The 22,483-nt window shown below is 39.6% G+C and overlaps 1 protein-coding gene across 1 annotated transcript in view; it reads right to left on the bottom strand.

The window, feature by feature from the left end:
• sdk2b (sidekick cell adhesion molecule 2b) overlaps positions 1-22,483 on the bottom strand; it is a 463,183-nt gene that overhangs the window by 35,344 nt on the left and 405,356 nt on the right. Inside the window, exons 22-36 of the mRNA XM_037691533.1 lie at positions 17,030-17,151; positions 16,782-16,891; positions 14,570-14,720; positions 14,236-14,473; positions 12,862-12,977; positions 12,533-12,722; positions 12,328-12,426; positions 10,119-10,313; positions 9,329-9,530; positions 9,077-9,180; positions 5,275-5,345; positions 3,356-3,485; positions 2,649-2,705; positions 967-1,068; positions 75-190 (exon numbers count right to left, since the gene is read on the bottom strand). Coding sequence (XP_037547461.1) covers positions 75-190; positions 967-1,068; positions 2,649-2,705; positions 3,356-3,485; positions 5,275-5,345; positions 9,077-9,180; positions 9,329-9,530; positions 10,119-10,313; positions 12,328-12,426; positions 12,533-12,722; positions 12,862-12,977; positions 14,236-14,473; positions 14,570-14,720; positions 16,782-16,891; positions 17,030-17,151 — 2,003 coding nt within the window. The remainder of the gene's footprint in view (positions 1-74; positions 191-966; positions 1,069-2,648; positions 2,706-3,355; positions 3,486-5,274; positions 5,346-9,076; positions 9,181-9,328; positions 9,531-10,118; positions 10,314-12,327; positions 12,427-12,532; positions 12,723-12,861; positions 12,978-14,235; positions 14,474-14,569; positions 14,721-16,781; positions 16,892-17,029; positions 17,152-22,483) is intronic.

Below are 22,483 nucleotides of genomic sequence, written 5' to 3'. Positions count from 1 at the left end.
AATAAATGGATGGATAGATGGATGACAAACAGACATACACTTGTGTATGTATGATGACAGTTCAGTCAGCTGACCTTGTAACCTTGGATGTCTCCATTCTGTGCATCAACAGGAGGAGGGTTCCACACCACGTCCAGCTGGTTGGCTGTTGCTGACTGAATGACAACATTCTGCGGTGGGGCTGTTGGTACTGTAGCCAAGGACAAAACAATACAGCAAATAATAAGCTTTCTAAAAATAATAATTCACAAGTGGTTTTTTTCAGGGCGTGTCCACATGGAAACATAGTTTTCCCAAAACATTCTCTTGATTTGTTTATAAAAATATCTTTGTAAACACAGCACCGTTTCTAAAAACGCCATCCACACAGAAACACCAAAATGACAAAAAAGCACCTTAGTAACTATGCCAGGCCTTTATGTGGCGCTGTAATGCTGCCAAGAGATTCCAACAAAAACAGGAAACAAGGTGTGGAGCATGTGCATAAAGCAAAATGTAAACAACTGGAAAGAGTAGTGTTTTAAGATTTTTTATAATTTACTGTGGAACTCACTTTAAAACAATTGTTTCGAGGCTTCTAAAATGCAGTTTCCATGTGGACGACAACCCTTTCAAGTCATAAAATCAAAATCAAGTGAGCAACGTAAAGTGTTTTTGTACAATGTTGGACCAACACTTCATTTTAAAGTAGCTCCAGCGTGTCTTGTTTTAACAAGCTAAATCTAAAACTGTTTATTCAAGTTCAGATCATGGGTTTGAATTTGATGTTTTGCAATCTTTCCCTACAATAAACCTACACTACGCCACAAAAAAATCTGTTTTCCTCATCTTTTTCTGTCACGAACATATAATTTCCAGAGAAATACAGCATTTCAGCATAGAAAAATCAACTCAAAAGTTGGAAATCATGTCTCTTTTGTGCCTAATTATGATAATGGTGACTGGAAAAACAAGAAGCGCACATACCTGCTTCTCCAACAAACACCTCCTGGGGTGGGCTGCTTGGCCCCTCGCCCACAGCGTTGTACACACTCATATGTATCTCGTAGCGCTTATGTTTACTTAATTCTGCAGTAGAGGAAAACAATTAAACATTTAGGGCTGGGACAACACTAAAACTATTTTACTTTATATCTGTGATTCTTTTTCATCAGTGCGATGTCATTCCTCATCTCCTCACCGGGTGTCAATTAGCTAAAATCAGTAAAAACAAATAAGAATCGCATAATGAATTCCCACCTACACACCACACTGTTACAATGACCTAAACCAGAACATTCTGCTGCAAATCATTTTTACCTAAAAGAAAAAGATTTATTTTGGCTTCAATTACCTACAGAAGCTCTAATTATAGGGAAGATGAATGCTGCAGTTTGAAAGTACAGGAAAAATATGTGACCATCTGCTTTCGCAGTTGTTTTTCTAAATCAACAGAAATGTGCAAACCAGCAAGTATGTTGAGCTTGTCAAGCTCGCAAACTCAGAGCTGTTTGTAAATCTTCCACTTGCCTCAGTGGAAGTGTTTGCTCTGATGCAAAGTAGCGATAAACAGCCAAAAGTTGTGTCAATTTGCTTAAATCTATGTGTTCCCTTGATCAGTATTCGCTAGCACAGGAAATATGAGATCCAAAAGTAAATGCAGATTTTAAATCTTATTTGTTTAGGAATTACCATAATTTCCAGACTATTGAGCACGCCCGAATATAAGCCGCGCCCACTAAATAAAAATATATATATAAATTTGTACATGTATAGGCTGCACTTGTGTATAAGCTGTGGGTGTCCACATAGTAATATGAGATATTTACACATACATATATATATTTTTAAACTTTTAGTTAAATACGTACCAGTTACATACACAAATTTGTATTTTTATTTTATTTTTTGGAACAGTGTCTGTAACACAGATAGTTAAAAAAAAATAAAGAAAACACAGTAGCCTACCAGGAAGTCATTGATCGCTAACTTCAACAAAGATCCCCGTTCCCCACTGTGACCTGTTTGGTAATTTCACTGGTCAGATTTTTTTAACCTGTATTTATACAGGTAGTCTCATTGAGTCACGAGGACCCACCCCCCAAGACAGACATGTACTGGGCAGCTTGGCTAAAGGTAACGAGGCTAAATGTTTTGGCCGCATGAAGCTCGTTAGCCCGTCAAAAAATAAATAAACAAATAAAATCCATAAATTAACCGCAGCATTGTATACGCCGCGGTGTTTAAAGCCTGTGAAAAGAGCGGCTTATAGACCGGAAATTATGGTAAATCACGTGTGTGAGTGTGTTTGATGGAGATGTAAGTCACAGATGTTTTTCACTTACTGAAGTCAAAGGCTATAACTCATATTACCATGTGTGTGTGTTAAAGAGTTGTTTTGTTTGTTTCGTCTGACCATGTCTTTGTCTGATAACTTATAAAAAGACGCTCTTTTAGGCTCTCGGTGAGCAGACTTGGGACGGAGCGTCATGTAACATTTCGATGCTTGTATTTCAACACTGCTCCATCTTGCAAGATTAAAACCTGGGATTAAGAAAATATCTACCTCTCCTGTGTGGCACATTTATTTAAGGAGCTATTACAAGGATAACAATAAATTATCCTAACAGTGTTTGTGCGTATCTGAACGAGATGGAAACAAAACTTACTTTCCAACTCGTACTGAGTGAGAGTTGGATCGCTCAGATTCCGGATGCTGAAGGGGGCTGCAGAAAGAGAGGTGGAAAAAAGTAATTAAAGGAATACAACTTGGTGAGGAGACACTTGGATCATGTTTCAAACTCCAACACTTTCCCTGCTGAGCAAAGGCAGAGCTATCGTCACAATAACCCCAAACAATCACCGTGATCATGGCTCTGAATTAGCCTCAGAATGACTCGACACGAGTCAAATTACAGGCCGCGCTGCACAGAGTGCTGGAAACAGAGCGGCTCCTGAGTAAACCTAATAATAGCCTGCGGCTGATAACCACTGATCACAAGATGAAATGTTTTGCTGTGAAGTGTCAAGACCAGCGGGGATATCTTGGCAACAGAATGGGCCTGTGTGACAGTTTTCCTCTAATGGAAATAATGGTGCTGCTGACATAGGAATAATCAACCGTGACGGAGTCCTATAATTATGTGTTACTGGAGTAAAGTGCGGAAACTGCACATTTCTTTCATTATAGTTTAGCTGATATTATTTTTAATGCAGAAATTTCAGTTTCTTTGTTGTGATTCTTTACGGTGAGCTTTTCAAAGCGTTTTCTAAATGGAAATACGAAGAGTGTAAAATGTATTTGCAGTTGTGTTCAATGAAGCAGGTGGCCCTGTAAAAGTGATTTATTGTGTTAGCAGAAGTTTTCCCCACTCACCATTCAGCTCAGCCCACGACGACAGACTGTTGAACGTGTGAATGTAACCGCGGAGACGATCGTACAGCAGCTCCCGGTAGCGGATCCGAAAGCCCAATAAGATCCCATTGATCTTCTCCTCAGAAGGCGGCTAGGAGAGCAGAAACGTAGAATTAAAGCCTAATTGAGCAAAATCCCAAAGCCCCCGAAAGCTTGAAAGAGCTGATTTTACAGAAAAAACAAAAGTTAATCATTCTGTGATTTGTCTTTAAATGTCTATCATGAAAAAGACCCTTCTATTAAAGCAGTGGTGTCCAAAACTGGTCCTTGGAGGTTACTATCTTGAATGCTTTGGATATTTATTTGCTTTGTCGGCAAAAGTGGCTCAAATCCAACGTCTTTGGGCCGCAAGTCTGAACTTTGATTTTTTTTTCAAATCCAACTCGGATCATTTTCATATGTGGTACTGAACTGGATACATATTTGATGTTTTTTTTAATTTTTTTTAAAGCAACTGCAGTTTGAATGGTCATGCCGCGTTTAATCCAACTTCTACATAAGTGAGGTATGAGATACACGATCGATCCAAGTATTAATAATGATGATACCCACTTTGTGCAATTTAAATCCTGGAATTCAGCTACAGAACAAACGTCCTGTTGCTTCATCTTTGTTCTTTTAATTTCCCATGTCCTGGATGACTGAGAATCTACAGCAACGTATGATACAAACATTAGCGTCAGACTGTATTGATGTTAACGTGATGGGATACATACTTGAGTTTGATTTACCTTCAGTACGTCGCTGTCATTACAGAAATAGAACAATGCGCTGGAGGAGCCGTCAAGAGGCATCAAGAATAAATGCATGCACTGGACCAAACGAGAAAAAAAAATCGGAGATGAGCACCGAGACCTGCAGTGTGAACGTGGACTAAGCAATTGAGCCGGTCGAAGCAGATGGCCACTTGTCCTGAGCCTGGTTCTGCTGGAGGTTTCTTCCTGTTAAAAGAGAGTTTTTCCTTTCCACTGTTGCCACTGTGCTTGCTCAGGATGGGAGACTGCGACCAAGTGAAGATTCACCGAGTCTGTTGCTTCCTTACAGAGAGAACTTTACTAATTGGCTTTTCTATGTATGTGAATGTTTCTGTTCAGTGCCCTGAGAAAACTTAACTGAATTGATTGATTGATTGATTGATTGGCTACTATAGAACTTTAAGACACATTGAAGAGCAGGGAAACATCTAAAACCTGCAGGACAGTGGCCCTCGGAGACCAGAATCGGACACCACCAGTCTGGAGGTATAATATTAGCTAATCAGCCTTCTCACTTTTTTAATTTTTCAGAACGATTTGCTTCATAAGCCTTTAAAAACAAGTGAAAAAATTAGCTACATTAGCTTAGCCTGGACAAAAGACCTGGTCTGTTTCCACTTTTTGCTCTGTGGCAGATGTCCAAGCAGCAACTGATAATAATTTAACAGAACGTCACTACAAACCCCACCAGACTATCCCTTTAACTGAAACACATGCAGAAGAGCAGCTCCCCTTAGACTAAGCGCTCATTCACTGGGTGACTAATGCAGAAAAAGCCCCGATGGTGGAACAAGAGAGAGCAGGCCCAGAGGGGTGAAGCAGAAAAAAACAAGTACCTCTTCCATCCTCATAAACTCTACAAGTGTTCTCCATAAAAGTAAAATGGTGTTTGTGAGCCCCCTATTTTCCTCTTTATGACTTGTTAATTCAGGTGTGAGTGTGGTTAGAAGGCATCATTTGTTTTTATACATTACAGAGTGCAGGATGTGTGTAAAAATCTACTCAACAAGTACAGGCTTTGCACCGTCACGCTCTCTTATTAGTTGCAGCTTTCTCCGTCCTGAATAGATCATGGATTTTGCAAACAATGAGACAAGAAAAATCTGTTTTGCCGTCTGCCCTTACCTGCCAGCGGATCAGCACCGACGTCGTTGTGTGCGGCGTGACAGAGAGAATTGTGGGCGCTTCGTCTGGCGCTGAGGCAATAAAAGTGAGATAGATTAGCTAAATCGACTCGAAAATGTGCACCATTCAGTGCGCTAAATCTGTCCATGAGCTGTGGCATTCAGGGAGCACAAACACACAAACAGAAGAAGCATTGACCGCTGAGTTCTGCACTGCGTCGAGCACAGCTCAGGAAAAAGACATTACTTCAGATGGTTAAAGCAACATTTGGAAAGCTTTTGTTTTAGCAAGGTTTCAAAGATGGAGCACACATTAACCAGCTGCTTTTACCAACAGTGTACGCATCCCGACAATGGATTAATTATATGCAAACAATAAACCCTTTCATACAATCCTCCACATGATGATTTTACTATTCTTGCTACTTTTTCTTAAACGTCTATACGATTAATCTATTTGTGTTCGATAACATATGTCTGACAACCCTATCTATAAACTAATAAAAAATAACATTTTCATTTTACTGTATATGTACGTTTACTGTATTCACTTTACTTTTTTGCAGTTACTTTTAGTTTATCTATAGCATGCTGCTTTTGATGTCTTTTATTTTAAAAGTAATAGTCGGGTCATTTTAAGGTAATGTTCTGTTAAATAGTCAGTACCTTATCAGGCATAGCATCAGTCACTGAACACAGAGTGTGATGAAAAGTGTAAAAGTCTTGGGCTGATGTTAGCCAAATATGGGCTTTTTAAACATTTTTTTCAGGCTTAGAAAACAACTCCTTCTCCATAATGTCGTACTTGTGTGAAAGAATGTTACATTAGTTAATCGGGGAATGCCTGGTAAGGCAGACACCTATTATTATCCACCTGACAAGGGTTTCTTAACTTTACATCTTACTCTTCCGTCAACTTTAATGCGGCTCGAATTGCAATGCGTACCCCGACAAATGTTATATTAAAAAAGACCGGCTCAGCACCGTGATGTGTGCTTTTACTTTAATTGGCGTTACCAGTTTCCATGGCGACATAATTTGCAAACAAAGACGCCATTTTTATTAGTCATTTTTCTCTGGTTGCAAATCAAACATTTAAGATGGCCACCTGAGCTAAAAAAGAAAAATTACTGTAAATACACCAGTTTTAGGAATATTAAGCTGAAATTTGGTGTGTTGGTAGCTAGGCCTGTCACAATAACAAATTTTGCTGGGCGATTAATTGTCTCGGAAATGATTGCGATAAACGATAACGTTGTTTGAAATTGAACATTTATTGTCAAATTGTAGAAGAAATGTTGATTTGTTTTGAGTGTAGTACCTTTTTTGACCACCTGATGACAGTATAAGACTGTTTGAACCAAAGGATGGATAGTTGAGCAGCGTGTTTCTTTAAGAAAAAGGAGAGGGAGGGCCCTTGACGTGACATGGGCTGACATGGCGGTGATTTGAGCTCTTTAGCATAGCATTTTTCACACAAAGCTTTTAATAAAAAAAACAGTAAACAAGTTATCAGCTTTTTTTTGCAGAGAAAAACAACTTTTTACACAAAGGCACAGATTTAAACCATAAATTTTGGTGCTTCGAGAAGATGGAGGTTGATTCCTGAGGTCGGCCTGTTAGCTTAGCTCGTAGATTAGCTTCTCAGCTTAGCTGCTATTAACGATCCAAAAATGCGATTTCGGATGGTTAAAACAATAAATAAATTAAAAAAAGGGGGGGGGGGGGGGGGGGAGAGAGTAGAGTACGTGTATTTAACCTTTTGTCATCCGGTGTCTTCAGTAGAAAGAGAAAGACACGAAGAAACGATAAAGCTGATAAATGAAAATGAGGTTGATAATTTTCATTCATCGTGCGATTAATTGATTTATTGTTCATCGCAACAGGTCTAGTAGTAGCTGAGACCAATGCCCAATAAATAATGAATTTTAAAAAATTCAAGATGGCCACCAAAGCTCAATTTAAATGGCTTCAACTCGGATACTTTTACACATAAAGCTGAAATTTGGTGTAGTTATAGCTGAGAATGTTCCCCATCACATACTGAATCCAAATCAAAAATCCAAGATGGCCACCATAGATTAAAAGAAAAAAATGACTAACTCATTGATATTTTGCCATTTTAAGCTAAAATTTGGTATGGTGGTAGCTGAGAGCGAACCTCAACACATAATATTGTCAAATCAAATTTTTAATGGCCACCACATGGCAGTCCCCATCAAAGTTTCTTCAGGAACTTTCTAGTATTACATTTCTGTATGACACCATTTGTTCGGTTTGTCACAGTTTCTCAACATGTATGTGTGCACATCATAGGTCATTTAAATGTTGGTATCCTTATGCTGTTAGATGTATCGCCGGGAGTTGAATAAACTTTTGAATGACTAGACGTGCTGATCATGGAGGGCGGTACATCCAGCAGCACAGGCACCTTTGAAAGGATCTTGTTTTATATGTCACAAAAATATTAAAAGAAGGCCCTCGTTTGGTTAGTCAGTAATCTAGCCTGGAGGAAAATTTGTGCCCTTTCCTCCAGACTCCGTGCTCTATGACTGATGTCACAGCTGATAAGTCATAAATCATTGATAAATATTTGACCCATTCCCGGCTCCAGGAGAATTTAGCTGGGGGAGCAGTAAATAGTCATTTTATTTTATATAAATGCATAAATAAATATTTACATAACCTTGCAACTGAAATAACCATACCATATGTTGTTTATTAATACACAAATAAACAGTGACAGGTAGTCACCAGAAAATGCTGAGAAATTGTGCTCAAGTTTGCATATAAACAAATTCTGCATAAATCTTACAAACTATCACTGCATTAATCATTGGGTTTTCATTAATACCAGAAACTTGAAGGCAACTGTACATGAACTTGAACCTGAAGAGAGGTGAAAATGCAAAAAATTAATAAAAAATACTGAACATTTTTTACATTTTCACTCTTTTGTTGAAGGAACCTGACGTGCAAATAAAAACCTCTGTGGAAAATCCATCTAAAAAAAAAAAAAATCATTTAACTCGATAAGATGTTTCGCCTCTCTGTAGTAAATATGCATTGAACAGGTTCATCTTTTCAGACTCTTGAGTACGAAAATCCTCTTTTTGGCATATTACCTTATCAAAATGTCTGCTTCACCTTCTTCTCCTTGTGATATTATTAGCGGTTGGGAAACTGGTCTTCTTTACTGCCCCTAAAAGTCCAGTTTAATCCCCTACAGCACCCTCTGCTGGTTGTCTTGAGTCAATACATTGCATAGGTTCAATTGATTTACATGGTGGTGTAATCTGTCTTGTTGGGGGAGGGGGATACCTGAATGGGCGGGCCGGCTGGGGCCCACCCTCTGGCGTCGAGTCCGATTTGACCGAACATTACCTAGAAATGACCAAACTATCCATTTATCGTTGGGGAAAATAGCTAATAATGCTTTGTCACCAATTTGTCCAGTGTTAAATCCATAAAATCTGACTTGAAATGCTGCCTTCATTTTTTCGCTTCACAATAGTTTTACCCCAAAGCACAAGTTAACACGCCTCACCTGAGCCCCAACCTGCAGGAAGGTGCCACATTGCCATTCTGTAAAACTGTTCTAAGGATCCCTTCCTTTATTCCACTTTACCTTCACCAGTTAATCTGTTTTCTTGTGGAACAAAAATGACTTCATTCAACAGATCAAAGAAATTAAAAGAAAATGCACCGGCCAACAAACAGTCTCAATAAAACCATGAATGAAACGGTCAAAAAAGGAAAATATGTACAACATTGTGAATAGATAGAATATTCTAAGATCTTACCATCCTGTAGAGTTGTAATTGCTTCACTCTCTTCACTGTACTCACTGTCCCCTATGTCATTGGTTGCTTTTATTCTGAACTGGTAGGATGTGAAGGGTTTTAGCCTTAGGGACAAAAGTGGAGAAAAGTCCATTAGTGCCATTGAGAAAATAACAGAGCTGTATTTTAAGCCATTTAAGATAAAAAAAAAAAAGAAGAGTACAAATTCACCCCTGACTAATCAGAGGTCGGTATCTGAGAGGCAAACTCTACCTGGACACGATGTAGGATGTAGCCTCGTGGTTAACAGAGGCAGAGTGCACTGTCCAGTTGTTGTCAGGCAGCTCCCTCAACTGCACGGTGTAGTAGCGTACAGGGGACAGGCCGTCACTGCCCGGCTCCCATGACAGCAGCACATGGCGGGCCTGAACGTCTTTCTGAGGAACCATGGGACGGCTGGTGGGCTGGGGACGAACTGGAACGAGCAGCCATACGAGGGAGGAGAATAAGAATCGAGTCGCAGACAATTTAGTTGGGAGAAATTCAAGATGATTAGAAAAGAAGTATGGAGGAGGACTGTGTGGACGAGGATATGAGAAATGAGTTTTGAAAATTTTGCTCCCATCTGCATAGGCTGAGTGGGATTCTGGTGATGGAACGAAAAGCAGATGAGAGATGAAAGTTGTAGAATAAACAATCCACCACATGCCTTGAGGGATGCAGATGAAGTGATGCGTTCTCACAACTGCATCGCAGAACATTCAATAAACCCCCACACCCCCCCAGTGCACAGACTCCCCTTTAGAAAACACATCTGCTTTGTGAAGTGTTGATTGGAAATTAACTTCTGAAAGTTCAAGAATGGCTTTATGTAGCTCTCAACAAGTTGCGATGCACATCTGTGCCTCTTCATCGGCAAAACAGTTTACATGTATCTCGTTTGTTAATGAGCTCCAAATTACATTGCTATCAAAATAAATCAACCAATCAAGTTTGATTAAGATAATCATCTTCCACAAACAGAAATCTAATATGTTCATTAGTAAATCCCGCGGTGACGTACCTCTTTTCTCCGTGGTGACCACCAGCGCCTCAGCTGCTTCGCCCCAGCCCTTCCTTGTCTGAGCGGTGATACGAAACACGTAAACGGACTCGGGTTTGAGGTTGATCACAGTGTACTGACGAGCGCTGGGGTTCAGAACGTCCACGGTGGCGGCGTTGCTGTTGGTGGAGTTCATGTGGTATGTGATCTGGTAAGCTGGAGACACAAAAACGATAATTGAAGCTGAAGTAAGTTGGAGTTGGTTTCCCTTACAACAGGAGGAAACAAATGATTTTCTCCATCCTACATGACAACTAATAGAAAAACTAAATTATCCTCCAGATATACAAGAAATCGAAGTCTCACAAGCAAATTATTTTTGTTTTTTCAGCAGTATTAAAAATTGATAAAATCTGATTTCCTCTGCTGAAAGATGTTTCATCCATTTAGATGAAAGGCCTAATGGTTGTTGAAGGAATGTGTATTGGGAAAGGACAGCGCTAATCCGATCAACCTTTATAGATGACTCTATGCACAATCTTGCTCAATACTGTGAAGATGTGTCAGAGCTCAAAGGAAATCATCTACTACCACACAAAACTTTAGCTCAGTATCTTTAAAATGGAAAAAAGTTATAACCAATTGAGTTAGCTAATAATGATTAACTGACTTGTCTATCCTGAATTAGGTTAACTTGTTCTAGCTGTAGCACAAAAATGTAAAATTGCGTCGTCTGGACAGATTATTTTTGGAAGAAACCTTTCGTCTTTCATCCAAAAGACTTCATCAGTCTGAGGTCTACCACCAAGGCCTGTCATATAAATAGCACCTTATTGATGTGTTTCAAGCCAGCCTGCTGTGCAATTCCCAGAAACTGGATTACACATGTAAAAAGTGGACCATCCGTCCAAAACGAGCAGCTTCGTATGTTATCAGCCCATTAAATGAAGATTATTAGTTGTCATCACTCCCATAGGTTGTGTTCAGACTGTCCCTCCTTCCTTCTAGTAGTTTTAAAGGTACATTGTTATCACTGATAATGTGCAGCGTCGTATGCATTTAAAAGCAGAAGGTTTTTTGTTACCTTTATTTAACCCTTTTCCTAAACCAAACCTTACACCTGACCCAGAGCGCTGACCCTAAACTTAACCCCTTACCCATGACTCAACCTAACCACGTGTCCCTATTATCAGCGATAACGACGTACCTTTAAATCTATTAGGACGTACAGGAGGGGACATCTGAACGCAACCTATGGAGATGATGGCATCAAATAACGGACATTTAATGGCTGATAACATTCGAAGCAGGTGCCAAAACAATCCCACAACAGGCTGGCTTGAAACACATCAGTAAGGTGCTATTTATGTGGCAGGCCTTGGTGGCAGGCCTCAGACTGATAAAGTCTTTTGGATGAAAGACAAAACGTTTCTTCCAAAAAGAATCAGTCCAGATGACACGATTTAACTTTTTTAAATGTATTTATGTACCTGGATGATTGAGCTTACAAAACTTGTATTGTAGCTGTACATCCTTTCTGAAAGTTTAACTATAATCCTATAAACACATTTTTTAAACAAACATCTGTAAAACTGGCTAATCTATTGCCATTTTTGTGATTCTTAGGCTCCATTGGCAGTAGCAGCCATTTTGAATCAGGTGATTGAAAGTTATTGAGTTGTAGAAGTAGATATACCCAATGACTACCTTCTGAGTTTTTTTAACCCATTCAGTGACTCATGAGATATTGTGCTAACAGACAGACAAACAATAGTTGCCTGATCATTTAGAGCTCAGATTATGTTTTTCAAGAATGACTTTCAGCTTCTACTTAAATTGTAGCTCAATATTTGTAAAATTATCCGAGTTGTAGCTTTTTTTTGGTATTTAATTAGATTGCTAATGAGCAAAGTCATGGATAAACCATTATCTCTTTGCCTTTAGTGGCACGCAATAAACAAATGTAGAATACCTCGTTTCCCTTTTCAGCAATGTTCAAAAATATCTAAATCTGATTTTAGTCTGCTGAACATTGTCTCATCCGTTTAGATGAGACATCCATTATGATGAAAGTCTTCAGGAGCTACATCCGTGTGCCTGATGCCACATTGCATTTAACGCAATAAACTGAATCTACTGCTTTCTAGATTCAATTGTAGCATTTTCTTATCCAGACATGGAAATGAAAGAGCACATCTCCAAACAGAAAAGGGTTGTGTATGGTACTGACCAAGTATGATGCCGTTTGGTTGGGCAGGCGACTGCCAAATAAGCCGAACAGAGGTGGTTCTCACTTCAGGGAACAGGATCCCCACTGGAGGTCCTGGCACTGCAACAAAGCAGCCGACAGATTTTTTTTTTTTAGAATACAGATTTTCAGCGTTTTTCAAACTAAACAAATACATCCCAAAATATCCTATGCAAAAAATCCCTACCGTCATCCAAAGTCCTCTCCAGGATGGGCGGAGAGCTTGGCCGTCCATCTCCGATCCGCGTGAAAGCCAGGACCTGGATCTCGTAAAGCACATACTTCCCCAAACCAGTCAGCTGGACGCTGTGGGAGGCGTTCCCTTCCACCGTCCAGAAATGGGCTGCGGTGTCCGAGTCCTTCTCCTTATACACCACCTGATCAGGAGATGAGCAAGAGAGTCAAATTAAGGTCACTTTAAGGATGAAGAAAGATAAAATAATTTGCACACACAAAAAAAATATAAGTCTATACCTACATGATGAATAGTTAAATTAAAAAAAAAGCACAGCAAACCTTGTAGCCGAGGATAAGACCGTTCCTGTCTGGCTCAGGAACCTCAAACCAGCGCACCAGGATGCTGCTGGAGGTGGTGGCAAAGGCAGACAAGTTGGTGGGTCCACTGGAGGGGACTGGAAAGAGCGCAGACGAGCAAAAATATTAGATTTGAACTCCATATTTAACTTTCTAGAATATTTATTATGTAGCAGTTTGAGTGATCCAGTTATTCTTCAGGTTACTAGAAAGAAAAAAAAAACTTAACAAAGAGGCCTTTTTCCACTTTGGCATTCACGAGTAAGCAAAATACATGATTCCTAAACGTTTGGACATAAAGACACAGGCGTTTCAAATTTAAGTCCATGTTTTCTCAGTTTCCTCAGACCCCTTTCATCCCACTCTGCCCAGCGTCTGCTGAGCCGTCTGAGAGCAGATGTGAGAACTGAAGTCTGTCTGCTGATGAATCCAACAGTGTGATCAGCAGGTTCACCATTTGTCATGGCTCCAATATGTCAACTTGAGAAGGTTTTGTTGCACAGAATATGAATGTACAGTTAGACAAAAGTCCCTTGTGTGTATGTGATGTGATGAAACAGTCAAAAATATGATTATTACTTATACTTATACTACATGATTCAGCATCTGCTGTTTCCTGTTACTGTTTGTTTTATGCAGATTTTCTCCTACTTTGTAACTTTTGCTTACTTTGTGCTGCTTTAGCCCTTTTTATATCAAAACGTTCAGAATCAGTCAGATCGGTGCTAAAGCATTTAATGTTTGCAACCTATACAAGTTTTAAAACATTTAACTTTATTTACAAACATTTTTCCCACAGAAACACGTTGAGATCTTTTCAGTTCCTTCAAAAATATTCTCATTCAAATCTCATATTTGCTTTATTTTTATCTTCTTGATTCTTTAGGTTTTAGCTACTGTTCAGCTACTTTTAGCTTTTAGATAGCCCTCGTCTACTTTTTGCTATTTTTAGCTAGCCTTTGGCTACTTTTTCCTCTCGGCTAACGTTTTATTTATAAAGGATTCTTAAAGACAACAAGAACAACCACATGCTGAACAATATAAACAAACAATAAAAATAGATAAAACTACAGAAGTAAAACTATGAAACAGATAAAACAGATAAAAGTATAAGATCAACGTCAACAACTTTAGCCTTTAGCCGCCTTTTTTCTCCCTTTGCTATGAATCTGCTACTTTAAGCTTTATTGTCTCAACTTCAGCTTCTTTAGCTACATCCAAGTCATTCAGCACTCAATGCTCACACTCCATTTTGGCATAAAAATGTATTTTTCTAGTTGAAACGTGACTTTAATAAGAAAACAGCTGCATCTCCGTGTTTTGGAACAGATGTTTGCAGAAGGTGAGCGGACTCACCGGACTCCCGTGTCCTGCCTCTGACCGGCTGGCTCCAGGGTCCCGACCCGATGCCGTTGACAGCCTGGACCCTGACCTCGTACTCAGTCCACTCCTCCAGGTCCTCGATGGTGAATTCTCTCTCTAGGCGGTCGGTGATGACGTGGGTCAGCCCGCGGCCCTGCGAACCCACACGGTAGTACTGGACCTTGTAGCCCACCTGCTCGGCATTCCCGTTGTATTCCCATTCAGGCAAAGGCTGTGCACGTGAATAAAAGGATTTATCAAAGCTTGAATCAGAGTCTTCTGACTCAGGAAGAAACAAAGCTGGTTTGCAGATGACAGTTGTTCTTACCATCCATCTTAACCAGAGGCTGGTTTCACTGGCAGTGCGTAGGGTGATGTTGGCGGGCGCCATGTCAGGAGGAGCCGGCAGGGTCTGGATCTTCCTGGATGGCTGGCTGGGAGGACTCGTGCCGACGATGTTGACTTGACGCATCCGAAACCTAAAGTTTGGACACGATGAAAGACTAAAAATCAACTTTTTGAACACGCCTTCCAAATCAGTTCTGCAGTGTTTGCATGTCCGAGGGGGCTCATTGCATCTGAGCGAGACCGGAGGAGCTGAATATGAACACATTATAAACACGCTGAGCAAAGTCTGTCTGTGTTACAGCCTGAATATAAAGCATTTGTTGTTTTTTGCATTTAACTGTAGTGAGAAGTGGCAGCACTGATGTTGGAATGAGAAGAACTCCAGTTGGTGTGGGTCTTCAGGGATCGGCTCAGCGAATCGGCCGATTTAAATGTGATTACAAAAAGCAAGCAGACAGCTTGAACAGGAAAGGATCATAACAAGGGCTGAAAAATCATTTTAAAACCAAATAAAGCCAGCAAATCTCATACTGACATGAAAGGAAAACAAAATGAGGAATAGTTATTTGAAATGCTAAAATTAGCCGAGATAAAGGAGTTCACCTTAATTATTGTTTTTGTCACATGATGCACAAGCTTAATGTGAGGAACGTGTGATCAAGAGCTGCTTCACACCTAATTCCTAGTTTATCACTATATCAAAGCAAACAGAAGAGTTCAAAGTAATTTTGATGCATTTAGTTGATCTACTGAGGTGTTTTGAGAGTTTTTCACGTTAACTGAAACAAGAGTTCGAGTATTATAGATGAAATGTCCTCTCTTTTTTTAAACTAAATGCAGTTATACAAAGATTAATTACAGTATCACTCCCATGACAGATTAAACACTTCTTCGCAACATTCAGCCAAATCAACAATGCGCTTTGGCAAATAGGAATCCAAGTCCAAGTCCTTCATAAAGACCGAAACATTCATCATCGCTGAAAACTGAAAAAGCCGTTTTCTTTGGAAATCATTTTAAAAAGTCTGGAGCAGCTTTAACACATGAAACGCAGACTGACCTTTGTGAGATCGATGGAAAGAATGACAAGTATGGAGACGACTTGTTAAGTTTCACAATGCGAATAACAGAACCCCATCTGTAAAACATCTGGAGGGAGAACGGTGGAACCTGCATGCAGGGCTTCTGACGGGTCAATGAGTTGTGGCAGAAGACAGAAGCAGCTTGTTGAATTGTGAATTGTATAGGTATAGGGCGCTTTGGCAGATTGGACCTATTTTCTTATGGACAATGACCCAAAACATGCCACGAAATAAACCCAGGAAGTGCGAGCTGGAATTATTAATTTAGTTTTTCTCCATTGGCTCCCTGTCAAATTCAGAATAAAATTCAAAATCTTATTTCTAACCTACAAAGCTCTGGACAACCTAGCTCCATCTTATATCACAGATCTTGTTGTTCCATACTTTACTAACAGAGCACTTTGCTTTCAGACTGCAGGTTTACTTGTGGTTCCTACAGTTTCCAAAAGCAGAATGGAAGGAAGATCTTTCAGTTATCAGGCTCCTCTCTTGTGAAACCAACTTCCAGTTTCTGTCCATGAGGCTGACACATTGTCCAGTTTTAAGACCGGAACTAAGACTTTATTTTTTGATAAATCCTATAGTTAGGGTTGTGCCAACTATCCCTTAGATATGCTGCTAAAGGCTTAGATGACTGGAGGACAAATTGACCACATTTCCTCGTTCTTCTGCTGTCTTTACTTGCTCTACTCGTTTGTATATGTAATTATTTGCATCTTAACGTGTGTTTTTTTTACTTTCCTCCTATAGAAAGTACACCTGGACGTGTCATTCTGTGTTCGTCTGTCTCTCCTTCCTGTCCTCTCAAACCCCAGCCGGTTGAAGCAGATGACCGCTCGTCCTGAGCCTAGTTCTGCTGGAGGTTTCTTCCTGTTAAAAGGGAGTTTTTCCTTTCCACTGTTCCCAATGTGCTTGCTCAGGATGGGAGACTGTGACGAAGTGACAATTCAACATGTCTGCTTCTTCCTTAGATAGAGAACTTTACTAATTAGCGTTTCTAATGTTTGTGAATGTTTCTGTTCAGTGTCCTGAGACGACTTCTGTTGTGACTTCGAGCTATATAAATAAACTGAATTGAAATTGAATGTGATCTGGTTCTAAACTGGTTACCTGTAAAAGGTGTATGGGTTTAGACCAGGCACATCTAAGGAGCGAGCCTCAGGCTCATTGAAAACCTGGTGGACAATCACCCAGTCTTCATTTTCTCCTATAACCCCCACCTGGAAGCAAAACAGCAAAGAGCAGCAAGTAAGTGCAAACTCTGCAAGCCTCTGAGGAAATCAAATTTATATTCATGACAGAAAAAAAAACAGAGTTTAGACAATTTGTACATCAGCGCTGAACGGAAGCTGGCTCACCTGGGCCTCCACCAGCCAACGGGAAATCGAAGTTTTGCCGTCATAGCCAGGTTTGAACTGCAGGATGATGGAACGTGGGCCAGTGTTGGTAATTGCAATGTTGGTTGGAGGACCAGGAAGTTCTGTGATGGAGCAGAGTCACATTTAGATAAATAAAACAGTATAGAAACAAAGAAGAACCATCAACTGAATCATAAGCCTAGCTTTCGTTAAATGAATGGGGGAGTGGTGGCGCAGAGGTTAGAGAAGATGGGCCTATGATCGGAAAGTCACAGGTTCAACTTCCGGTACTGTCAACATCAAAATGTAGGTGGAAAAGGTGAAACACCCACACCTGCCTCCACCCTCATTTGCCCCACTCTGGGTCCATGAGCAAAGCCCTCAACCCCCACTATCTGCTCCCTAAACAGGTCTCTCTTGAAAATGAGTTCTCCTGGCTCAATGAGACTACCTGTATAAATAAAGGGGAAATTAAAAAAATAATAAAAAATTAACATCACCCGCAGCATTTCTGGGCATCGTTTAAGTCAAATCCTGTAAATGACCTAAGCTGTGATCACAATATTTTGATATTTAAAGTTAATCAGCTGTAAATGCACATGCAGTGATTACATTCTGATTTATTTTCAATAAAGTCTGCTCGGGAATTCATGAGATATTTTGCTAACAGATAGACTCAGTAGACTTGAAACTTTAACGACAGGGTTATATAAACGGATTTTTTATGTTTAGTTAGCACTCAGACTATGTGTTGGGAATCACCTTCTGCTACTACTACACTAAATTTTAGATCAGTATCTGTAAAGCTGCCTGACTTGCAGCGATTTACGTATTTGATAATATTGATTAGCTATGGTAGCCATCTTGAATGGGGTGGACTCCAAATAGGGACGGGGCCGATCTGATATCGGTATCGGGTTCCGATACCAGCATAATTTACATGTCGGATTTTTCCGATCCAACCTGCAGAGATTTCCAATCCATGATGCATGTCTGCTGAGACGTCTCCACATGAGTCCCTGCCAGCTGCTCTGAAGGTTGGCTGCAAACTATGGAATGGATTTCCTGAACGGAGGCGTGTCTCATGAAACCCAGAGTATAAGACCCGCCTCACATTCAGGAAATCCATTTCATCGTTGCAGCTAGCTAAAACGTGCAGTAGCACTGTGGCTAACGACTAACCAACTTTTCATCGAAACACGTTCGCTGTGTGGAAGTATTTTACACTAGAAACACCGCAAGACAGCAACGTGCAATGTCTGCAGAGCCGCGTACTGAGAGGATGAAGCGCCGTCACGGCCTACATTACATCGAACTTAAACATTTGAAAAAAGCACCACATTAACGAGCACGAGAATAGTTTAGCCAGGCGGGAGAAAAACGAAAGGAGTCGGCAGAAATCACTTCTGGAGTCGTTCCAACAGCAAGGTAAACTTCCGCTGGACAACGTGAAAGCTAAAGGGATTACCGAGAAGTTTCTAAACTTCATCGTAATTAATGACAAACCGCTATCAGCTGTAAAAAACGAAGGATTTCACAGTTTGATTGAATACTTGCAGCCAATATATACTTTACCCTCCAGGAGATACTTATCAGTACAACAGTAGACCATCATAAAAAAGCATATGAATTGAAAAATACAAGAAAATTATGTTTAAAAAAAAAAATGAAACAAAAACAGTTACATTATGAAGCGATGTAAAATATTAAAAACAGGAACATGTCTGTGTTGGTTTTTGTCATGAACTTAGCAGATGTTTGAAGCTTTTTAATCATTTTAGTATCCACTTTAAAGCTAGGAATAAAAATAAAAAATAAAAAGTTTTGTGTTAGCAGGATTTAATTCTAACTTTTAAACTTATCCAACATTAATAAAACTTACCTCAAGTTGCCTTTTTTGGACATTGTAGTGAACTAAGCCTCAGGTCAAATCCTGACCTTGAGGGCCTTCCTGGGACAAGAACTGTATTTCATTGATTTGAGTCCAGAAACACAAAATCAAGTCCATCCAGAGACTTTCTAAGTGTCCTGCACTGATCAATTGAAAGAACACTCTTTTTATTATCATTACTATTCTACAAATGTCTTGATAATCAAAGTGTGTTTAGTTCAAACCATTTTAAATGTTGAAGTGAACTACTCATTTTAAATCAACTGTGAAACAGTATTAATGATTTTTAATCCTCATTCAAAGTAGAAATCAAGTTAAGGTCTGTTACAGAGTAATTATTCATTTTCTTGATCTTCTGTCTGAAATGAGCAAGTGTAAGTCGGTCAAAGGTCAAGTTTCGGTCAACTACATGTTTACTGGAAAGAAATGTCATGTTTAACTTTTTCAGACAGATATGAGAGAACTGACTCCACGATGTCTCGGTTTCTTCAAAACATTCTTCTGTCTGTTCTTAAACAATTTAATCTTTTTCCTTGACTTTTAATAACCTCTTACATCACTAAAACACACCCCTGATTAGCGCTTTCAGCCAATCAGGACTTCCCAAATGAACCGGAAACAGAACTCTTTAAATGTCGACACTTCCTAGTTCCAACCAGTGCGGTGGGAGAGCAGTTCAGTTCGGAGAGCAGAACCGAACAGAAAAGTGCTGGAGAGAACAGGAGGTTCCAGACATGATCCGAAGTTCTTCCGAGTCTCGTGGGAATTATGAAATCTTCCACATCTGAGTGGACCTCTGACGAACTTACTCCTCATGTGAGTCCACCCGTGAGGTGAACTTGCTGTTGAACGAAGTACCGGCACTACTCCGAACGGTTCTCTGCTATCCTTACGGAGACGCTGGAAAGCGTTGAAAGAGAACTCTACACCGAGGCCGAACTATCGTCTGCAAGGTAAAGAGTCGATCTTCAACTGCGAAGTGTACCGTGGGATAAGCTGGGTCCAAAGGAGCGTGTTGTTCTGGTTATACAGACACATATTCCCTCATCCATCCTTTCTCTCCATTTAAACTTCATTCCCCATCTTTAAAACTCTTCTATCTTGCCAGTAAATCATCCAGATATTTTTAGAAATGTCTGTTGGTTTAAAAGCTGCAAGGGAAACCATGGCCGTATGGTTTCCTAATTGTAAAGCTTGCTAATTAAGCTATGTGTTATTGTAATCAATTTGCCAAATTAATGTAAATGTTTGATGTTAAACTTTGATTCTGTTAATAAATGACCGCATGCATTTTGATGGGTCAAAGAAAATTAACGTCTCACGTCACATTTAATTATTCAATGCACGATATTATTCAGTCCAGAAAAATGAAAGAATCCGTTTAATTTATGAATAATATCTCACAGATATATGTTCCTTTACAACATGCATGCATATATTTGTACAAATTGTACTTGAGAGGAGATTATTACAGCCTCATATAAAATCAATAATGATGATGATATTGGAACGGTATCAGAAAAGTATCGTATCGGCTGATATTCAGATTTAAGTATCGGGATCGGAAGTAAAAAATGCGTATCGTGCATCCCTAGTTGTAAAAGTTCATCCAATGATTACTTCCTGAGTGTTTCATTAAACTCTGTCCAGTGGTTCTTTAGGTGATTATCCATTCCTACAGACAACTAAAGACTCGCATGTACACAGAAAATGATCTCCTCATTGCTTTTGGTGGCGAGCAATAATAAATCTTGTGGACATAACTTCTCTTTGTGCCTCTCACACAGGATGATCTTTAGATCCTATGGGGGGAAAACAACGTCTACCACAGTGTCCTCTTGTGGCCGTACAGATACTGCTCGTCTCACTTCCTCTCCAGTTCAGACATCAGAGGAACGTTTGATGTGGAGCGAGACGCTTACACACAGCACCCAGATGGAGACAAAGCCATGAATGTCAATTACTGTGCACACCCGTTATCAGGAGATTCAATTCAATCTGATATCCTCCTTGTTTACACTTCAGCTGAATAAACAGGAAGGGTGGATTACTGACGAGTAATCCTGGACGGGGAAGCAAATCTGGAAAACTCAGGGAACAGCAGGGGACATTTGTGTGCATGAATTTAAAAGTTTTGTGTTTCGCTGTGTCTGGTCTGTGATGAAATCACAAAAAAACGGACTCCTTCTTATTTCTATCCATCATGATTTCCTCTAGATAAACATAAAACCTGCGACGCCATATTGAAGCAGAATATAGCCTCCATAAATCCTAGCGGAAGACATTAATGTCACACAGTGGCACACTGGAGTGGCCTGATATTAAAAAGATATAATCACTCCCCTGGGCACGCTAAGCTATCCCCCCCCCCCCCAAGATTGCTCAAATATGAGTATATTTAGTCCTAATGAAATGCAGATTTTATGTCTCGTGGTAAAATTACCACCTCGAAATTATTTGCGTGACGAATCATTGAGGCTGTTTTTAGCTCCATCATTACAGAACAGTCGCATAGGCGGTTTCTTTACACACGTACAATGGGAATAATTGCTGTTCTGGGGACTAACTGCTGCGCTGAACCCTGCTCTCAATACAACAGCCTGTCATTTCACAGGTTTCACAGATGTACGGGGTCTGAATGCAGTTCCGGTAATTGCCATTGGCATTGTGTTCCCGTTGCAAGAGTTTGCAAATATGAAATCATTAAAGACAGTAATTGTCCTTAATGCTCCCTTGGGAGCTATTATTTTATGTGTGGGGGGCAGGTATGGGATTTATTTTTCTTTTGGGGGCGGCGTTGTCCCAAATGAGGTGACTGGAATTACATTTTATTGCATTTTTGGTGCCAGACGGCACAATATTCATTCATAAAGTTCAGTAAATCACTGTGAATGGATAATGGAATAGTTCCAAGGTGTTGGTTTATAAATTCTGCCTTGTGAAATTAATTGAGCTTGGTTAGAATTTCTGTTGAACAAGAAGAGCATACAATTTTTTTCTTGGCTTCAAAGTTGACCCACTGTCATGAAAAGTCTACATCAGTGCTATTCAACACAACTGCTCAGGGGGCCGGACATCCAGGATTAAAGTCGCTACGTAAATAAACAAAGAAGTACCGTATTTTTCGGACTATAAGGCGCATTAAGTGAAGCAAAACAGTCAGATAAGTCAAACTTTATTCAACTCATTCACAATAACCACATAAAATCGATTTGAGGTCACACAACCAGAATTAATACATAAGGCGCACCGGATTATAAGGCTCACTGTTGATTTTTGAGAAAAGTCCGAAAAATACAGTAAAATGATCTGTTACCTTTTAAATTTGTTTGTTTTATTGCATCGAATCACAAATGCAATAAACAGAACCCAAACACCTCCCCACTATACATATATATACATATATATACATATATATATATATATATATACATACATATATATACATATACATATATATATACATATATATATATATATACATATACATATATATATACATACATATATATACATATATATATACATACATATATATACATATACATATACATATTTATATA

Source organism: Nematolebias whitei, chromosome 17 (assembly GCF_014905685.2).
Source record: "Nematolebias whitei isolate Nwh7 chromosome 17, NemWhi1, whole genome shotgun sequence".
NCBI classification, from domain to species: Eukaryota; Metazoa; Chordata; class Actinopteri; order Cyprinodontiformes; family Rivulidae; genus Nematolebias; species Nematolebias whitei.
The sequence above is the reverse complement of the archived record's forward strand: the minus strand, read 5'-3'. Positions and strand labels throughout refer to the sequence as shown.